Here is a 20,886-nt window from a genome sequence, read left to right on the forward strand (position 1 = left end):
CCGTTTCCAGAGTCTATTAATAGAGTTTGGGCTCGGTTACGGTGCGACTGGGGCAGAACTGCACAGAGCTGCTGCAAAGCTCCTGTCCCCAGGGCAGATTCCCGGGAAGCTGGGAAGGGAAGGAGCCAAGCAGCCTGGGAGCTGCGCTCCGTGCTGTTCGACCCTCTGGATTCTCACAGCTGGAGCCCCCGGGCTCTGGGAGAGGCAGGGAAGGGCTGCACCTGCTGCGGAGGATGCCAGGGATGTGGAAAAGCCACCTGCCCCTAAAATCAAGGTGAAACCACAACTCTGCCGTGCCCTGACCGGGGGCAGGTCTCAAACCAGAGCTGGCAGTGTGAGTCCACCACCGAGCCCACATCCAGAGGCCCTGGAGCTGTTTCTTGCTGACTCAAAAGCGTTGGAGCTTCCCCAGGCAGCTCTGAGGGGAGGACGAAAAACAGGAAAGGCCAAAACAGCCTGGTCTTTGTGCAAGGGAGAGAACAGGGCTGGGCTGGGCAGCACCTGGACAGGCTGTTCTGAGGCTGGATAATTTCAGGGAGCAGCTCCCCACCCTGCTCCTCACCCACAGCCTCTCCAACCAGCTCGTTTCAACACAGAATTCCTCTGTACTCACTCCGGGCTGGACAAGGGTTACATCAACGCCACAAAGGACTGTGAGACACCAGAGCGGCCCAGAGCAGCTGGGTGGGACTCAAAGCTTCACCCTTCCTGTGCAAAGGTGTTTGCAGCCTGTTTCATCCGTCCTGTTTAACACTCACCCAGTAATTGACCTCCCCAGCAGAATTCACGGAGCTGCAGGACAGCGAGGCACAGCACTGCTCGTGTTTTTACCCCCAGAACACTTGCTGTACTCCTCTGGAAACTCCTAATTATGGCCAAGCTATCAGTCCCCAGCCACCACTCCAGAACAGGAACCCGAGTGGAAAGAAAGGTGGAGCAGGCACAGAGGTTTCCAGAGGGTGTTTCCTGCACTGTGCTCACACCAAACACGAGCTCAGGGCTGGGGCACGGTCGCAGCAGCAGCAGCGCAGATGTGCTGCAGCCACTGCTCCAGCTGCATCTGAGGGAGCAGTTTTGGTTTGATTGCAGGTCAGGGAAGAGGCAACAAGCAGGGTTTGGATCTACCAGCACCAGAGCCCTGTGTAAACCTCGCTGAGGGCAGAGCTGGCTGCAGGCAGGCAGGGAGGGGGGAGACGATGGACACAGACACAGAACCCGACGTCAGCTCTGCCCTCCCAGAGCTGCCCTCCCCAGCCACCAAGCCCTGAAAACCTCAGAGCTCCACAGCTGACATTTGGGAAGGCCAGACTTGCGTCTCCCTAAGGATGGCACACCTCAGACACCGGCCCAACTCTGAATTTAGAGCCCCAGCTGCTCTGGGGAGTGGGGTGCAATGGGATCCTCCACGGTGCGACCATCCAGCCTCCAGGCAGGGCACCGGCTGGAGCAGAACCATTAAAAACCTCCTAAATGCAGTGCTGGGATTCAGAACCTCCTCCTGTGCTCCTGAGGTCGATCCCACGGCCCAGCCCAGCCTCGCTGCTCTTCCAGCTCCTCCTGCTCCGTGCCAGCAGGATCAGGTCGGATCACAACCTTGCTGAGACCTGCACGCACCTCCCGGGCCAACACGTGGATCCCCAGCGTTTTTCTGGATCCCAAACATCCAAACCTGCTCCCTGATCCCCCTGCTCAGACCAGCCCAAGCACAGCCACACCACGGAGCAGGTGCAGAACCTCCCCTCTGCCCCATCCCATCCCAGCCCCACAGAATTCCAGGGATGTGAGTGAAAACAGCTCCCTCCATCCAGCTGGTGATGCTGCGCGTTTAAAAATGGGGATATAACGAGCACAGCGCTGCTCTGAGGCAGGTTGGACCCACGTAACACATCCTGGCTATTCTGGGAAACAGAACTGCAAAAAAAAAAAACAAAAAAGGATTCATCCTTCTCCTCTCTGGATGATTCCAGAATTTTTAAGATGCCGGAGTCTAGAATTCAAAGGATCTCGAAAAAAATCATTATAAATAGCAAACGAACACTTGGCTTCACAGATAGCACAAACACTTTGATCCCATTAAACACATAATTGTCTCAGTTTGGTTTGTTTTTCCTCCCAAAAGCACAGGTTTATCCCTGGAAATGTCTCCTGGACAGAGCAGCTTTGGCCGTTCCTCTGCGGTGCACGGTGTTTCTTTCCTTGAGATTCAGTGCATCAGTCAGGTGTTTTTCCTCCTTTTCCCCTTAGAAAAGGAAAATTGCTAAGCTCTGTTACCTGAAAAAAAAATCCCCTGGGTGAAAGACAGCACTGCTCGAGCAGGTGAGGACAGTGGAGGGGTGGATGGGGCAGAGACAGAGAGAATTTGAGCCGGATCTTCCCAGGTTTGCAGCCTGGAGCAGAAGGTCGCCTGTTCGCCCGTTTTATTTTCCATTTCTCTCCCCTCTGGTGTAAGACAGAACACGGGGAGCAGCGGGGATAACGCATCCATGGGTGGCCGCTGGATTTTCCAGCGGCTTGAGGCAGAGCAGAGCCTGCCAGAGCTCCTCCGGGAATGCTCCCAGCGCCATCCTTCACACAGGGAGCTGTCCAAGAGCGCCAGCAGATGCTTTTGGGTGTTTCGGGGTGGGTTTTTTTGCTGGCCTCGGCGTGTTCCTAGCCTCCCATTTTTCTCCTGGCTTGCCTCCTGCGGGATTTCAGGATGGTGTAGTTGGCGTAGCGCGTGTGCCGCTCCGACAGCAGCGGGACGTAGAACGCCCGCAGCAGCCGCGAGGACCTGGAGGAGCAGAAAGGGGAAAATCCAATCGCCCCGAAGCGCCCAGTTCTCCCCTCGCCGGTGCCACGGGAGCCGGTCTAGGAGCAGCGACCCCCTGCCCACCGCCCACCCCCAGCAGGATTGAGGGGCAGGGAGGTGCTGGAATTACTGAAAGAAATTTAAATGCCAGCGACCAGGGGATCCTGGGGGTCACAGAGCCTCCAGGGCAGCCCTTCCCTCCTGGAATCTGATCTTTTCTATTCCATCTTTCTGGCTTGTCCCCCCCCACGCCTCTCTGGGAAGCAAAGAGCAGCTCTGACGGCGTTTTGAAGTTTGGTTCTTGAGCCGATCTTCTGTACAAATATTGAATTACAGCTCTAAACCCCACACTCGCTCCGTGCCCTGCCAGGGCTGGGAGCTGGCATTTCACAGCCTTTCAAAAACTGGACCAGTGGAGCACGGAGGGCTTAATGATGTCTGCGTGAAATTAGCACCTTTGATTGGGTTGCTAATTGCCGAGCCGTGCTGGCTGACAGCGTTCTGAATGAATGGATTCTCTCACCCAAACAGGCCGGGTTTCAACGTGAAGTGGACAAATAAAACGACCATCAGCAGCAGCTCGGAGCTTTGTGAGGCTTCAAAAACCTGAGCAACTCACAGAAATCGGGGCTGAGGCAGAGTTTGGCTTCCTCAGCACCGCAGCTTCTCTTTTTATGTCTTTAAGATGGGAAAATATCAACCCCTGCCAGCCACAAGTGTAACCCCCGTCAGAGACAGCTTGGAAGAGCAGCAGCAGCACGCAGATTTGGGTTGCTGAGTGGTCAGCTGGTCACACACTCACTGGTCACTCCAGCTCCCAGCTCTGCTGCTCTGCACATCCAATTCAAGCAATTTTTAAGTTTTCTTTTCCCCCCAGCAGAGAGACGAATCGTGTTTTGTTTGCTTGCACCGGAGGTCTTTCAAAAACGCAGCTGAGAAACAAAGGCAGGAACTGCCACTGGGAGCTGCATCTCCCCTGGGGCTCCCGAGGCTCTTGCACAGCCTGGCTGGGCTCAGGCAGCTCCTGCCACGCTCACGGTCCCCTCCCAGCTCGGAGAGAGGGAACCTTCACCTCCTGTCCCCTCCTGCCACGCTCACGGTCCCCTCCCAGCTCGGAGAGAGGGAACCTTCACCTCCTGTCCCCTCCTGTCCCCTCCTGTCCCCTCCTGCCACCTCTCCCTGTCAGCTCAGCCACCTCAGACGGCAGATGGCACATGGAAGGGGCTGGCTGACAGATGACAGGGAATATATTTAATGTTCTATTTGCATTTGCTGCTAAATCTGTCCCCCAGGGACGGGGTGTGTGGAGCTCTGGTCGGCACTCAGCTCCCAGCAGCAGGAGCAAGCCCATGGTGGCTCCGAGCTGGGGACCAGGGCTCTGTTTTTCCAGGTTTTTTGGGCTCTGAAGGAGGCACTGCTGCAGGACACAGCAGCTCCCAGTTACCAGAGCTGGAACCACAGAGATCCCTGCAGCTAAGGCTGTTTCTGCCTGAATTTCAGGAAAAACGTCTCAGAAACTGCTCCAGCAGTGCCAGAGGGAGCTGTTGTGGGATGGAAGGAAATCCCAGGTGAAGATGTTCCAGCCCCCCCTTGCCCAATTCCCAGACTAACACGGAATGGCAGCACTCGGGTACCTGCAGTGGTGAGAGATCCCTCCTAAAGTGCATTTTGTGACCCGAGTTTGGTGACAGTGGAGCTCAGAGAGAGGCAGGAAAAGGGAGAAGAGCAGGGAACAGCAGGAGGAAGCTGAACTCTGCCACAGGAACAGGTCCCAGAGCACAGGAACAGGTTCCAGTGCCATCTGGGCAGGTCCCAGAGCCACCTGGGCAGGTTCCAGAGCACAGGAACAGGTTCCAGAGCACAGGGACAGGTCCCAAAGCACAGGAACAGGTCCCAGAGCACAGGAACAGGTTCCAGTGCCATCTGGGCAGGTCCCAGAGCCACCTGAGCAGGTCCCAGAGCACAGGAATAGGTTCCAGTGCCACCTGGGCAGGTCCCAGAGCACAGGAACAGGTTCCAGTGCCATCTGAGCAGGTCCCAGAGCCACCTGGGCAGGTCCCAGAGCACAGGAATACGTTCCAGTGCCACCTGGAGAGGTCCCAGAGCACAGGAACAGGTCCCAAAGCACAGGAACAGGTTCCAGTGCCACCTGGGCAGGTCCCAGAGCACAGGAATACGTTCCAGTGCCACCTGGAGAGGTCCCAGAGCACAGGAATAGGTTCCGGTGCCACCTGGGCAGGTCCCAGTGCTTCCCAGCCACAAGAAACTCGTGATCAAAGCTCTTTGAAACCCCTTGAACGTTTGCACTTCCTCTGGGGGTTCAAGGCTGCACCAACACGCAGATTTCAGAAGTGATCCAGGTACTTTGAAAACAAAAATATGGAAAACAACTCGAGGAGAACACCATTAAAGGGAGCAAGGCAGGCTCTTATCAAACCAGGGCAATGCTTTGCTCCAGCAAGGTGACCCAATCATTAGTTTTGCACTGAGAACTTTATTTTTTTTTGGATGGAAAACCCAAGTGTTTGGAGCAAGCAGACGGCTCGGCCCTAAAGAGCTGGAAAATACGTGCTCCTCAGAGGGGAGCTGCGATATATCTCCCCTCTTGTGCGCCAGACTCGGAGCGCTCAGCCAATATAGAATTAAATGGACCTTGGCAAAGCAGCTTCCTGAGGAGCATAATTAGCTGGTGGCTTGGAGTGCTCTCTAATTCAATTAGCAGCACCATTTATCAGAGCCAGCTGAGATTTACATTTGCACTTGCTGACGTCAATGGGAGACTCGCAGCGAGCCCCAGAAGGCTCCAGCGCAGCAGCACCGAGCGGAGCCGAGCTGCTGGGGTCAGTTATTTCATTTATTTCATTTATTTTCACACGAGAGCTGCGCTTTGGGCTGAGCTTGATGGTGCTTGATGGGTTCAGGTTTTCAACCCAAACCTGAAACCTCCACTCAGCCCCAAAGATAAAGCAAGACAAAGCAGCTCTAGGAACACTCAAATGTGGCTTTAAAGCAGAAATGCACATTTAAGGGCGAACCCTGTGCACAAGGAGTGCCTTTGATCCTCAATTGCCTCATTAATAAAACTCATTGGCCACGTCCTGCTCCTTTCCCAAAGGGCTGCAGCAGGTTCTCCTGGAAAATGCAGCTCATGGAAGAACCTTGCCAAGGAAAGCTGTTTGTGTCACTGGGCTGGGAACACCAGAGCTCTCCTGGGAGCTGCTCAAACATCACCACCCCTTCCCCGGGTGATTTTTTTACAGAGGTTTTTCCACTCTGTCCTGGGGTGACACCTTCATGAGCAGAGCTCTGAGGCCTAAGCGAGATCCTTGTACAGCTGAGGGCTCCTGCGTTTGCAGGAACGCAGGAACAACATTCCCAGCCTGACAACCCTGATCCCGCTCCCTGTCAGCCTGAGGAGAGCAAATCCAGGTGCTCAGTGAGCAGCACAACCTCTGCAGAACAGATTCCAGCAGGGATCTCTCCTGTGGATTTTCTGGTGCCCAATAAAGGTGTGGCCCTGCTCGCTGCCTCCTCTCCCTGCCAGCTTTCACAAAATCCTTCAGAGCTCGTCCCCTCTGATGATTTATACCTGTCTTGAATTTGGCTGGGACAAAACACAGTGAAAACCTGGGAGGAGGCGACATCCACCTCATTTCTTTGGAAAGCAACCCCAAAAAACAGGAAGCTTTAGGAAGGAATTGTTTGTTTCTCTATCCTCCTCACAGAACTTCACCCTCCAAAGCAACTTAGGTCATAAATTTTGCAAGCAGGAGCTTGACAAAGGCTCCACTTTGCTGGAAATGGATTTCAGGCTGGCGTTTGCCCACGGATCTCTCCTCCCTGTCAGCCCAGGGACTGCCAGCCCCCATCCCTCCCTCTCCAAAGTGCAAATCCTACCTGGAAGCATCAAGGAATGGCTTGTAGGCAACGGTGACCCACTCTTCCTTGTTGGAGGAGTACCTTGGCTCCCTGGGGGTCTCTGCCGCTGTGTCCAGGTCCACCAGGTAGTGGCATTTGGAGATGTCAATCTGCAGGAAGACAGACATTGCTGGGGTTTGTTTCCTGTGGGTTTGGTTGTCTGTGTTCACTCACAGCAATGAAGAGAGGGTTGTGTTCCTAGCAGCAGGTGAACTACAGAACACAGGTAACATAATCTGAATGTCTGCAGGCAAAACCTTTGTGGGGGAATCCAGCAGGAGAGAGCACTATGAAACCTCCTCCTTCCTGCTGGGAACCCTGTGTCTTATCCTGCCTCACTCCCTCAAACTCTTCCCTGAGGGATTTCAGTTCACTCTCCCACTAAATTTTACTGCCAACCTCCTTGGCCACGCTTGAGATCCCTTTTCTGAAGCACCTTTGGGGTTTGATGTAACAATTTAGGCTGAAAACAATTTAATTAGGTGGGTAGCAGATGGCTCCGTGGCATCACAACTGAGTGGCAAATGAAATGACACCACAGGAAACGCGGCTGAGGATGCTGAATCCACTTCTTGCTCTGTGTGAGAGGAACATTCCAGGCCCTGGGAGAGGTTCTGGCTCATTAGCAGAAGGACTCCCAAACCACTAACCAACTTCTTCTGGAAGTGATGTAGATTCAGAGAAAGACAAGCTGCTGCCTCAAGGATCTCCCTTGTCTCATCCTAAATGCTGCCCTAAAAGGGCTGGGACTGCAAACTCCAGGTGCAAGCCAGGCTTCCCTTGCGTTTTCACAAGGTACAGTGGAGCCCAGGGTAACATTCCTCCTGCTCTGAGGGCCAACACGGCAGCTCTGCACTGATCTGGGGATTTACACAAGACCCGGGTGATGCACAGACCTTGAAACGAAAGAAAGGAATGAGTCTTAGTGAACAAAGCTGAGAGGGATTTCTAAATTACACCCTCTCCTCTTCTGCCCCCCTCTCCTTTTCCTCCTCCCACTCCTTCTTTATTTGATGCCATCAAGTGGAGGAGAGCTAAACTGGATCCCATCCCAGGAGTGGGAGCAGCCCAGAGCTGGAGCTAAGGGCACATCTGGGTCTGGATGGTGCAAAAGTGAAGAGAAAAGTGCTTTAAAAGCCCCTTTCTCTGAGGGCAGCTGCTGTTAACAGCTTTCAGGCCTAATCTGCTGGTCCTGCTTGGATGTATCTTGGTAAGAAATAATATTCCTTATCTCTTTCTTAGCACTTTCAGAGACAAATGCACCTCCCCAGCCGGGCAAGTGCAAGGTAAGTGCTGTTCCATGTGATTAAGGAAAGAGAGATTGCAAAACAAGATCAAATCACTCGTTCCCCAGCGTCTCATAGCAACAGGAACACCGAGGTTCCCTCTTCCATTTCCAAGCAGAGCAGTAACAGACACTCACACCTGAAACAGTGAGATCTACAGCCATTAGCTGGTTTTACCCGTGGCTCAGACAATCCTCCTGAACCGTTTGTTTTCTGCCCTTTAAATGACCAACAGCCTCGTGATAATTCAGACTTATCCCCTCTCGTGGTCCTGACCGGTTCTTGCCAATTATTCTCCTCCTTTTCTTTTTTAATCCGAATATGCTTGTACTCACTAAATCTGGGGAAAGATCTTGATCTCTTGGCGCAATTAGCAGGTCAAAAGTAAGAGTTTTAACCCCCTGTTTAATTTCTGATTTCTCAAGTCCCAGACCCTTGAGCTTGCAGGAGAAACACCAAAGTTGTGGGGTGACATTAGAGAACAAGCATGAAACAAAAGTGTGGTTTGCTCGATTAGTCACAGGCTGTGCAGCAGCCAGCTGTCTGTGCTAAAAATAAGCCCCAGTTAAAGATTTCATAAATTAAATGCACTGCAGCAGACAGCTCCTCTCAGGTGGGAACACGCCTCCTTCCCATTTCCAGTAACTGCATAATGAGCCTCAGAACAGGAGCTTTAACCCAGAAGAGTGCCAAGATTTAACCTGTTAGTGATTTTAAACACGCTAGCTGGCAATAATTTTAAAACATTCCTGTTTGTGCCCTGGTTTTGTTTAGCTCAACCAGGAAATAAATCAATAATACCAATATATATTATCTTGGCAGATTCCCGCTGATGCAATTAAGTTCCAAATTAAGTTCCTCCTCAGTCGAAAATATGATGAACAGCTCTATATTTGAAAAGAAATAAAAGAGGAAAATTTCAACTCCTGCTCAGTGACAAATATTTTCTGTGGGGGACTTCAAATTACTCATTCCTGTGATCACATTATCACACTACACCAAACCCCAAACTGCAATAATTGGGAGTTCTTACTTCTGCTGCTTCTTTTATTATTGTGATGACTTCCAATTGTAGACGAAAGGCAAACAGATATCGACAAAAAAAACCCAAGACTGGGGAGATTTCCAAGTACTGCAGAGGGACCATTTTTTGGTTTGGAGCTCCCCAGGAAACAGCAATGGGGAGATCCACTCAGAGGCATTGCATTAATTTAAATTACCCAGCGAGGTAAGGGAAAGAAGGCAGCAATGAATCCTTACATATCGAGACGGCTCCTCCTTGTTCTGGTCGTTCATGTCCGTGGGAATGACCCTGGTGGCCATGGGCCCCTTGGCAAAGGGTTTGGGCAGCTGGCCCCGGAATTCCGACAGGATGAACTGGAGCTGCCAGCTGTGGAGAACAGGGGAAAAACGTTTTGTGTGGAGAGCACCAAAACCGGAACCAAGGGCATCAATCCCAGCGCGGGCAGGTACAGCACAGATCCCCAGGAGCTCGTGGCCAATGTGCCAACCAAAAACCTTCAGAACCCTGCCCTTGGCTACTTCAACACCGTTCATGACGCTGCTGGTGACAACAGAGATCCAAGGTCCCCAGGGCTCCCCACATCCACTGTCACACCCCTCGTTACCAATGCTGTGCCCCTCGTTATCCACCTCACCAAAGCCCACCTTCTCCAGGGAAGCACTCACTTGTCCGGCAGCAGGAAGCTGCTGGGGAACCTGTGCCACTCCTTCCCCACACAGACATTGACTGGTCTCCCCTCTGGCACCGTGTGGATGCCGGGGTCAGTGGCGATCCTGTGGAATTCCGGGTACAGGTCCAGGGGCCCGTGGTAGCCTGTGGAAGGCAGAAAGTCGTAATTAAGGTTAAAGTCAGAGGGGTATTTAATGAAAGCCTGCACGAATCGTTTCAGGCAGGAGTTTTTAACTGATAACTCATTGAATAATTGAGCTGATCTATGCTAAGAAGTGGCTGGATTCAAAGCTTCCCCTCCTACCCTTGGTGCCCCTACCGATTCTGTCCTGGCTGTCAGTGGCCACCAAAATCCCCCAAAAAACACTGATAAAGGTGGGAAGGCTCTGATTCCAGGGATGTCCAATCCATCTCCACCAGGGACTCATGCCCCTAATTCACGTTTTACACAGGAAAATGCTTTTCCAGGTGGGATTATCTATCTGAAAGCTGAAGTATCTGCTCTAATACCGGCCAGGTTTTACATCAGTGGAGTTGTACTGGGGGAAGGTGAAGAGGATTTTCAAGTGATGTAATTCCGGTGATCCACCCATCCATCCATCTATATATATATATATATACACACACACATATAAGATATAATTATATATATATATAATTATAATCAATAATTAATTAGTGGTGACCATCAGAACCTATTCCTTCCCCTGCAGCAACGGCACCCAACCTCCCCGAGGTTCCTGATTTCTACGGGCAAAGCAGCCCAGCTTTGGCAGGCCCCGAGCCCAGGAGGCAGCAGAGCAGGGGGCAAACGTGAAACACCAACCTTTGAACAAGGCAACGGAGCGTGACAGTGACAAGAGGCCAAAGAGGAAGACAGTCCCCAGGGCCAGCCAGTTGGAGGACACTGTGTAGTGTTCCAGGCGGTAGCGCTGGAAGATGAAGTGGTAACATTTCTCAGGGAAGAGATAAAAAATAAAAAAGAGACAATGTGAGCTCACTCCATTTGCTGATCTGTTCAGCAAAGTTCTCATTTTTTTCATAAAGGCCCAACAACAGCGCACCCCCCACCAGATCTCTGGGCTTCTTTTTTTTAACTCAGAGCCATACAAATGCACAGCAGATCATAGGTGTAGTCATATTTAAGTGATCATTTGGGGTATTTCAAGGAGTTTTCAGCTCTTTGACCTAGGAAGGTGAAGTGCTCTCTCGAGGGCTGCAGCTTGGTTGTTCCCAGGTGAAGCAGGGGCAAAGTGCCCCTTTCAGACAGCTCTGCAGAAGTTCCCTGCACAGGCTCACCTGATTTTCCACACTGGACTGAATTCCTGCCCAACACAAGCTCCCTGACCCAGATTTCCAGAGTGACCTCTGGTTGTTTACCCTGCCCGCACAAACCACAGCTTTGAAGTGGATAAAAGAGCACAGAGCACATTCTGCATCCACCTCTAAACACGAGGCACTCTCAAACTGATAAAAGAAAAAGCTGATAAAAGAAAAAAAGTGATAAAAGAAAAAAATTGATAAAAGAAAAAAATTGATAAAAGAAAAAAAATTATAAAAGAAAAAAATTTATAAAAGAAAAGTCCTTTAGGGTTTTGGGTTTTTTTTCAATTAAAAAGCCTCTCTGGGAATAGCAGGAGGAGATACATCCAGTCCTCCCTGCTGTTCTGCAGGAGTGGTTATTCACTCCCTACCCTCACTGGCTTCTGTTTCTCTTGTCCTGTTTGCGTTTTTCTCATAACAGCCAAATCCACGTGGTTTGGAGGGGAAGAGTGACAGGTTTGTCCTGCTGGCTCCAGATTCTCAGCTGGATGCTCCACACCGAGCAAAACGTCATCAAACAGCGGTAAAATATGCAAGAAATGTACACAAAACGTTCCTAAAGCCGGCTTTAAAATAAAAACAAATTAACGGTGCTCTGTGGTGTTCTGAGAGCACAGAGGAATTCTCATTCAGAGCCACAGAACTGGTGACATCCCAGAGCTGGATCCTGCGTGGAGGCAAGGGCTGGAACTCCTCTGGGGATGAACGGAGATCCAGAGTGAGAAAAGCATCTGAGCAAGGGAAGGATGAGGGACTCAGGAATTCCAGCAGTGCTGCACAGCAGGGCAGAGGAGGAACAGCAGGAACAAACAGCTGGAACAGGCTCCAGCAGGGACTCCAGGCTGCATTCCTGAGCCTTTTAACAGCAGATGAATAATTCTGAGCTTTGGGAAGGTTTATATCAGTCTGTGTTAGTGCTTTGCTCTGTGAAGTGTTTCAAGTGATGTTTACTAAACATCCAGCTTTTGGCTCTTCCAAACCTCCAACGCAATTTCCCAACATTTAAAGGAGATCCCTTTGCCTTTTCTCAGCCCAGTGAGGGATTCCTTCTAAAACACATCCAAATGCATTTCCTACACACCCACATTCCTGCCCTCCAGGGAGGCACAGTTCCACCAGCAGGTTACCGAACCCTCAGAATCTCTTGGATTTTGTGTGGTGCTGGCACCACAGCATCACAACCCCAGGAATTCCCACTCGGGATTGGAGCACAACTCAAAGCTGTCATGAAATAACGGCTGGGAAATATTCCCAGCTATTTATTAAAAACTACTAGAATTTACCTGAAGGGCAGAGAGGGCCACAGCACCAGAGAGACAGATGAGGGGATAGATGGGGAAGAGAAATCTCTCCTCTTTGTGGGGCTGGCTGAAGAAAATCAGGATCCAGATGTACATGGGAGCCAGGGTCAGCCAGTAGGGACGGCCCAGATTCTGGACTGGAAGGAACAAAACCTCAGCAAAGGAGCGATGCAAGAATTCCTTCCCTTGCACAATCCTCTCTCACACCCAAATCCCCTCTGGAGACCCAAACACGCCCTGTTCTGAGCGACCCCGCTGCTACAACCCAGGTAACACACCCAAACAGCCAGCAGGGCATTTTCCTCGCAGGACCTTCGCAGATTCCTACAATACTGACAATCCCAACAGCCTCAGGAAGAGCAGGAGCTGAAAATGAATGTTACTGGATGCAACAACAAGACACAAAACCCATCGGAACCCAACAGGCAGACAGGAGTGCTGGGTTTCCTGCTGGGCATTGCACACACAGAGATCACAAAGGGGCTCCTCAGGATCTCTCCTTCCCCTCTGCGCTGGTTTTACCCTCCAAAAACGTTGTTTAGAGCCTGAAGTTTGCCCAACCTTCATTGCCTCATCACAAAAATAACACCGGGAGAGGTCTCTCAGGCGCCTTCTGCTTAACAGAGGAAATAACCGATTCAAAAATAACAACAATTACCCTGAATTTCAGTCACGCTGAGGAGGGCTCTACGCTGCCCGGCAATTTTCAGTCCCTCTCCTACCCCCTCGCTACTCCCATCAGCAGAGTTAAGCAATTAAGCCGACGGCATCTCACAGACAATAAGAACAAAGCACTTGGCAGAGCCGCTCCTGCTGTTAAGCACAAGAACACCAAGTGAACAGCAGGAAATCTCGCATTTACAGGAGCTCCTACTGAGCTTTTACTGCTTTCCGAGAGTTTGTCACTCACAGCCAAGGAACAGATAGAAGCTAACACCCCTCAACGTGCATTTTCATCGAGGATTGTGTTACTGTTTGCTGTATTCAGTAAAAAAAAAAAAAAAAACAGAGAGAGCAAAGCACTGACTGGACTGATGAATGTGGAGGCTGCTGCTGACCCTGGGTGAATTTTCCTTGGGAAAACAGCAGAGAAGAGCTTACACTTCCCCTCTGGAGTCACTTACAAGAGTCATGTGTCCAAGCTGATGTCACTTTATTTCAAGAAAAAGCCCAGTGAAGCAGGGAATGTTCTGGTTCCTCCTTTTTTTTTTTAAACTCTCAGTGTATCCACACCCACGGGGAGAGTTCCCAGAGCATGGGGAGCCTGGCAGTGGGAAAAACCCACAGCGCACAGAACAGTCCAGCTTCAACCCCAAAAGGTCTGTACCCATTTCCAGCTGCAGACAAGATGGGAACAGCACCAGGGAGAGCTTCTTCCCCCTTCAGGATTATCGACTGAGCCACTCCTGGTGCATTAAATGTCAGAATGAAGCTTAGGAACCACACACCTTCTGAGGCTTGCTTTTTTTAAACACATTCCTCCTCCTGAGGTGGAGGCAAGGAACAATCCTGAACTCGAACGAGCTCCAGGAACCTTCCTGGTGCTCCAAAGGCTTTCACTGCTCCCTGTTTCACTTCCAGTGAAGAAAAGCTGCTCTTTGGCAGGAAAACCCTGCCAGCTGCCCTGCACTCACCACGGAATTTCTGCAGCAGACACTCCATCAGACAGGTCAGAGGCAGCACGAGCAGGGCCAGCACAAAAACCACATTGAAATTCAGAAAGCCATTGATGAAATAGAAGTACCAGGGTTCTGTACCTAAAGGGTGAGAAAAAAAAAAAAGTAAAAATGAAAAAAGAGGTTTGAAAACACGAGCATGAATGGATGGAAGCGCAGCTTTGGTCCTTCTTTGCCTGACAGCCCATCAGAATATCTCACACTCACACCTGCCCAAGAAACTTCATCGTCTTCCTGCTCAGAAATTATTTTTCTCCTTATTTTTTTCACTGGGGGGTGAAAAATAGTATTACATCTGCTGCTAATGAATCCCAGACCGCTCCAACAGCCAGCAGAATTCTGTGACACAAAACTCACCCTGGCATTCAGGAGGACAGCAAGGAAGCAGAGGTGGAAACTTGTAAAACTGGGAAAGCTGACCCCAAATTCATTCCTTCTTTCTAACTGCAGGGGAGTAGCACAAAACCACGCAGCGCCATGTAATTCTGGAGTGGGGATGTTCACTCTGGGTTGGCAGGAACAGAAAATGTACCAAAAAGGACTGAGGAGGAACGGAGTTTGTATTCCCACTTCACCCCGACAAGGACACTGCCACTCAGCGCCGGTTTTGGTCCCTCCTTAGGCTCAGCACCATTTAAATGTCCCAAATTTGGCCTGCTCTGACTCAAACAGGAGCGAGGCAGCTCTGCCTCCACACTTGGGAGCTGGCTGCGAGCTCTGGAGGATGTAAACTGAAAGGAACTCCAGTCCAACTGTCATTTATTTAGACTCTTAATTCAGGATGCTTAAAGGCCCGAACAATAAGGAATGCCAGTTCCTCTCCACACATTTCCCACTCTCTCAGTGTGATTAGCTCAATCAGCCAGTAAATGACACGCGGGGGCTTTAATCACTGCACTGTTGTGACATGTGTCACATGCCACAGCAATTTCCTGCAATCAGAGCCACTTAAATTGGGTCCGTGTTGAAATTAATCAGACAACTGAACAGCGGCAAGGAAAACCCGAAACCTCTGCAGCTCCTAAAATAAAAAAAAAATAAGGGCAGAATCTGCACTGGAATGTCACAAACACGGCACTGGAGTCGCTGCTTGGCCAAGCAGCTCGGGTTTATAGAGGAAAATCCTGAGTTCTTAGCACGGAAAGCAAACAGCAATCCTACAAATAATTCTAAATCTTTAAAGGATAATTCCGGGGACCATCGTGTCACCTTTCTGGCTGCGATGGAAAGCAAAGGAAATCCACCCTGAGTTCACCTCTCTCTGCTCTGGTTTCTGGTTTGGCAGCCTGGGGGTCAGGAGTGAAGGACACTTTATGAAACACAGCTCCTCCACAATCCACACGGAGCCCAGACAATACTGCTGATAAACACATCAGCTGCTCTGAAGCACGGCTGTAACACAGAAAAGGCTGCTCGCTCACATATTTTTGCAGTGTGACTGAACAGCCTATAAAAAAAAGCACTGGAGCCTTCTCTCCCTCTCCAATAAGGGATTTTCTTCCCTGTGAGAGGATTGAAAAAAAAAAAATCAAAAGGGGAAAAAAGGAGAAGAGAACAGTGCACAGCAGGCAGAAAGCAGCAGGCTGGCTCACTGGTGACGCAGGCATTCAGAGGCACTCAGGCTCAAAGGCTCCCAGGGCAAAAGGGTTTTTATTCCTGTTATCCGCAGGGCTCAAGGTGAACTGAGACACAACTGCGGCCTCAAAAAGGAACGACCCCGCTGCATGTGAGAAGTCCTGGCCCAGAACATCGTCTCTAAAGCAGGGAGGGACACTGGAGAACCCTCCGTGCTCGGGTTAATGGGAACATGCTCCCAGAGCAGGAGAGGAGATGGAGCCTCCTGCAAGGATCCACATCCCAGAGCTGGGCAGGTGTGGGATACAGGAGACAGACCGCTGAAAGCAGTGGGGAAAGAAGAGCCAGGCAGCTCCTGGCACGGCGGTTCCATGGGGAAAACCAGCTGGAAGCGCTGTCAGACCCCCAGTGAGGAAATGCTGGGAACTCTGAGGTCTGGGAACGGCCCCAGGAGCAACTCCAGAACTCAGACTCGGGAGTGAATCCAATTTAGCCAAGCTGCACCTTGACCACAGGAATGGTGAGGGCAGCTCAGGCCAGAGCAGGGGAGGTGTAGAAGAGATTTAAGACAAGGAGCCCCACCCTGGGCTGAAGCCTGAGCGCAGGAACTGCAGCTGGCAAGCAGAAACCAAGCTGCAATAACTTGGTCATGAGTCACAGCCCTCATTCTGATTCAGTGCTGCTTCAATGAACAGTCTGCTCGCTGCATTTCATTTATTCTCACTCTGTTCAAGAACCAGGGCTCCACAGAGAAAGGTGTCACATGGACAGCTCCAGCACGTTCCACCCGAGCTGAATAAAACTTCCCAAAGTGGGACAAAACTTTGGTCACAAATTATGACTTCTTAGAATATAAGCACACAAAAACACCCCAAAGCCTCAGAATCAGGGATTTACCCTTAGCAGCTATTTCCCCTTGGCTGCAGAAACCTAATCACTCCAGGGAAATATTAATTGCACAGACAGTATTTATGTAGAGGGAGTGTTATTGCTAAAGACAAGGAAAAACAACAACAGAAAAAAAGAATTGAACCTTGTCTCCAAAATACAGCAGTGCTTACACTGGAGATGAGCCGGGTTGGTGACTCTGCCCCCATCATGTGAACGTTGGGAAATCCCAAATTCCAAAGCCAAGAGGGATTGGCCAGCCTTTCATCTCCCCTGGCAGGGTTATTTCTCCCCAGTGTTTTGAAGCTCTCTAAACACACAGCGCCGTCCTGGCCACGCTGCACTGAAGAGCAGCTCCGGGCAGGCTCTTTTACCAGCCCGAGGATGCCGCATGAATGTCACTGTGAATAAAACTCTTCAGGACAGACTGGTCCCTGGAGGCTTCTGGAAACAACTCATGCACCACTGTGGAAAAGGTCAGGCACAAACCCCTGCCAAAAGCTATCACAGACAGAGCCTGGAGTTTACTCACAGAAAACTCCCAGCTCCACACTTCAGAGCCTTCCTGCAGAGGCCAAGAGCAGCTGCTGTCCTGCTGTGCCATGGCACAAGTGACAAAACACCACTCAGCACCACCCAAAACTGCCCCTCAACCAAAGCAGCACTGCCAGCTGCCAGAGAAAGCCTTGCTGCTGCTCTCCACTGCGGAATCCCTCCTGGAACGGCTCCTCTGGCCTCAGCCAGAGCACTGAGATGGTGCAGGGATCCTGTGGTCTCTGCCAGCCCCTCTGGAACCCTGCTAGGAATTATCTTCCTGCCGTTCAGCTCTAGAAGTGCAGGATATGGACAGACAGAAGAATGGACTGTGCACCATTCCTCACTTTCCCAAAGTTCTGCAGCCTGACTGTGACGAGAAGCAGCCAGGAACTAGATTCAGGCTGACACACACAGGCCACTTGTGCACGGGCAGTGAGACATCTCCTGGCGGTTTCACGGGAGCGGAAAGTGAACAAAAGCAGCACGGCTCCCAGAGTGCAGGAGCCGGGCAGCGCACTGCCAGCTCGACAGAGACATCCCGTGTCCAGAAGCAGCAGCTGCAGCCTTTGGAGCTGGCAGGCTGCTTTTGCTTTAGGACACGTCAGGAAAAGCACCGCCAGCCAGGGGCCACGGCAGCCAGAAAACCTCGGGCTCCCTCCCTGGCTTGTTATCCCGAGCTCACCGTAGAGATCAGGGCCGTGGGGAGTAAAGACATTGTACAAAACGATGTTGAGAGGTGCCACCACCAGCTTCCCGTAGTAATAGCTGTCCACCACCACCAAGGGCACCTGGAAGAAAGCAGATCTTTGCTCAGTGCCAGCAGCTCCCGCTGATTTTCCTAAAGGAACCCATCCCTTCTATTGCCGCCCATTCCCTCTTTGTGCTGTCGCAGGCACTCACCAGAAACAGGATCAAGGACACCACACACCAGTTCAGGAAACTTTTCCACCTCTTCTTCAGGATCAACAAGTCAAAGGCAATAGGAAGCCTGAAAGAGAGACCAGCTGTCGACTTTGAGAAACCCCACTGCAGGTTCTGCTGCCCCTCCGAAGCAAAAGAAGGAACCACCGCCTCACTGGCCTCTGCTTCTACCCCAGCTTCATCACCCAGCTCAGGTTTCACTCATACTAATGCCAGGAAAGCTTCCCAACCCGAGTTCAAAAGGCAAGAAGCCTGTAGCAACGATCCTGGATTAAGCTGGCAGCTCGGTCCCTGCCAGTTTTCTCCGCAGCCAGGTGAAAACCACCCGAGAAAGGGCAAGAAACTCCTCCTTACCCCAGGGCTGCGCTGAAGGGCCAGCCCAGCAGGGCTCCAGCAGCCACCCCCAGCACCGCCAGCGAGGTCCTGTCCATGTACCAGCCCGTCATGGCAACCACCGTGGTGTACATGCAGAAACTGCTGGGGAGGAAAGCTGCAAGGCAAGGGCACGAGAGGTCGGCACGCTGCACCCAACGCCTGCAGCGAGCGCTCCACACGAGTGTTTTACAGTGCCTGGGGGAACAGGCACAGCCACAGCACACTAAAGGCAAACTGCCAAAATATCAGCCTCCTGCCCCAGAACAAAGGATGGCCAAGAGCCTGTGGAAAAGGCACAGCAATATTATAAAAAACAGGAGGCAGCAATAGAAACTGGCCTGGGAACTGTAACACAGAGAACAAAGCCTGAATCAACGCTTATTCTGTGATGAGAATACAGCAAAGAGCACCCCGGGGATGTGATTTTCTTCTCTCTTTTGGTCATTGTTAGTGCCAGTGCCATGCCAACTCACCTGCAGAAGCACAGAACATCCCCGTGCTCAGCACTAGGAAGGCCAGCATCAGCCTGCTCACGTGCAGCCCAAACTTCTTGCACACAGCCCTGGGGGAGCAGCAGAGAAACAGGCAGCACAAAATAGCCTCAGGGCAAAAATCAGCAGCACCCAAGGCACGCAGAACCACAAGCAACCCATGGAGCAGCCTGAGAGCTCTGAGCTGGGGGGTTCCCAACACTCAGCTGCTGTCTCTGGCCCGGGATTTCAGACCCTGAAATCAATCCCACCAGTGCAAAACTCTGGGTGGGGCCTGGCTTCTCCCAGTTGTGCTCGTGCAAAGTTCAGGAGCTTGTGGCTGCACTGCTGCCCACGTCAATCCATCCACGATCCCCACCCCTCACAAAACCCCACCGTGCAAAAAAGGCCACAGCTCATCTCCTTAAACCAGAGCACCGGCAAACAGAAAAGTCACGCAAGGTAGTGGTTTGAGAATCAGGCAGCAGGTAAAACTAAAATAAAAATCCAGTTTAGAGAAGATAATTGCATGTTAGGGCTACTGATTTTAGTGGATGCAAATGGCACTGGCAGAGAGGTTACAGACAGCAGCAATCAATGTGTTCCAGTCAAATTCACTGTGATAACCAAACACAGCACCAGACTCTCCTCAGCCGGAACACTCCCACCCTGCTTGCTGCCAGCAGCGAGAAAACGCGTGGGGCCAACAAAATGCTGGAGCAGAGGTGTGGGTGGCAGATCTGGGAGAACAATTTTGTCCTAATTGTGGCATGCTGACCAACATCTCCTCAAGTTACCACGGGAACACGTATTTTCTCATCTACACACGAGCCTCGAAGCCAGTCTCCTGTGGCAGGAACTGCGTGTGCCACTCCCAGTGCTCCCAAGCATCCCCTGCAGACAGGCTCTGACACTCACTTGTAGAAGTAGAGTTCACAAACGCAGCTCAGGAAGGCCAGGAAGCATCGCAGGAAATAGAAGATGAGAACCTAGCAGACACAGCCAGAGTCTGAATGAGGCACGGGGACACAAAATGGGCTCGTAAAGCACCGGGGGAAACCTACAAACCCTTGGCTTACAGGGAGGTCAATGTTTGTCAACAAACCCGTGTTTTATAAACATGTAGTCAATTTCAACACCGAGCAGGGCGGCTGTTTCACACACACCAAAGGCACGTCTCCTCCACACAAAAGCAGCTTCCACGCACACGATTTACCTTGTTGGTTTGCAGAACCCTGGCATGGAACCAGGCTGGCAAGGCATGGAGCCAGAGGTAAGCGTAGGAGCGGATGGCGTAGGCTGGAGAGTACTCCCATGTCTGAAACCCCTTCCCATAAATGAGGTAGTGTGTCTGCAACAGAGATCAAATAAATAAATTGACATGTAGCACACAGTGCCGACAGTTTTCCACCCCCCACCTCTGAACCCCGGAGCAAAAAAAAAAAAAAAATTCTCATTGAAACAGAGGGATCAGAACAAGGTTCTAAATAAATCTGCGTTTGCACAAGCCAACTGGAAATTGAAACAGCGTGAGTTCCTAAATAAATGGGTATTTGCACAGGGCGAGTACAAATTCCCAAGCCCAAGGGCAGGAAGGGACTCACCGGCTCCCAGTAGTTAAATGTCTCGTCACAATCCGAGATGTTGCTCAGCAGAGCTGCACAGAACCTGGCCGAGATGAGACACTTGAAAGCTGTTGATCCTTCAGGGGCCCAGACGTGCCCTGCTTTGCTCCCGGATGATCTAATCCAAAGGGTGGGAGGGAGAAAAAAAAAAAAAAAAAAAAAATACAGACATGCAGCAGAAAGACTCAACAAGGAGATCAAGGCTCCCAAGGTGAGCGTGGCACTGGGGAGGGGAGGAAGGACAAGGAAGCACCATCAGCCCCGCGCAGGGCTGGATCCCGACCCGCAGCAGCGCGGCCAGAGCAGCGCCGAGCCGGGGGATGCTCCGGCACCGACCTCCCGTGGAAACCCCGCTATCCCCCGCAGCCCCCGCTCCGTGCCCGGCGGCACCCACCCGTTCCGCGGCTCGTCGCTGCCCGCGGGCTCTGCGCGCCGCCCCGCCGCGTCCCCGCCGCCCGCCCGCGGCCGCTGCCGGGCCCCCTTGGCCGCCATGGCCGCTCCGGGCAGGCG

At 51.6% G+C, this 20,886-nt stretch overlaps 1 protein-coding gene across 2 annotated transcripts; it reads right to left on the reverse strand.

Annotated features, from left to right (window-relative positions):
* Nucleotides 1-2,004: 2,004 nt before the first annotated feature.
* ALG9 (ALG9 alpha-1,2-mannosyltransferase) lies at nucleotides 2,005-20,825 on the reverse strand. Of its 2 annotated transcripts, XM_040085101.2 has the most exons (15): nucleotides 20,771-20,825; nucleotides 20,356-20,494; nucleotides 19,968-20,102; nucleotides 19,670-19,740; nucleotides 18,755-18,843; nucleotides 18,261-18,396; nucleotides 17,886-17,973; nucleotides 17,668-17,773; nucleotides 13,944-14,066; nucleotides 12,292-12,446; nucleotides 10,512-10,641; nucleotides 9,682-9,829; nucleotides 9,253-9,382; nucleotides 6,686-6,816; nucleotides 2,005-2,770 (listed from the first exon to the last, which is right to left on the reverse strand). In XM_040085101.2, exons 5-15 carry the CDS (start codon nucleotides 18,801-18,803, stop codon nucleotides 2,650-2,652), a joined length of 1,317 nt encoding a protein of 438 aa, XP_039941035.1. In that variant the 5' UTR covers nucleotides 18,804-18,843; nucleotides 19,670-19,740; nucleotides 19,968-20,102; nucleotides 20,356-20,494; nucleotides 20,771-20,825; the 3' UTR covers nucleotides 2,005-2,649. The 2 variants fall into 2 exon arrangements, with proteins under 2 accessions (XP_039941035.1, XP_039941036.1); XM_040085102.2 differs by lacking the exons at nucleotides 20,356-20,494; nucleotides 20,771-20,825 and having other exon boundaries at nucleotides 10,512-10,617; nucleotides 19,968-20,029.
* Nucleotides 20,826-20,886: the final 61 nt, after the last annotated feature.

Source organism: Hirundo rustica, chromosome 23 (genome assembly GCF_015227805.2).
Source record: "Hirundo rustica isolate bHirRus1 chromosome 23, bHirRus1.pri.v3, whole genome shotgun sequence".
Taxonomy (NCBI): Eukaryota; Metazoa; Chordata; class Aves; order Passeriformes; family Hirundinidae; genus Hirundo; species Hirundo rustica.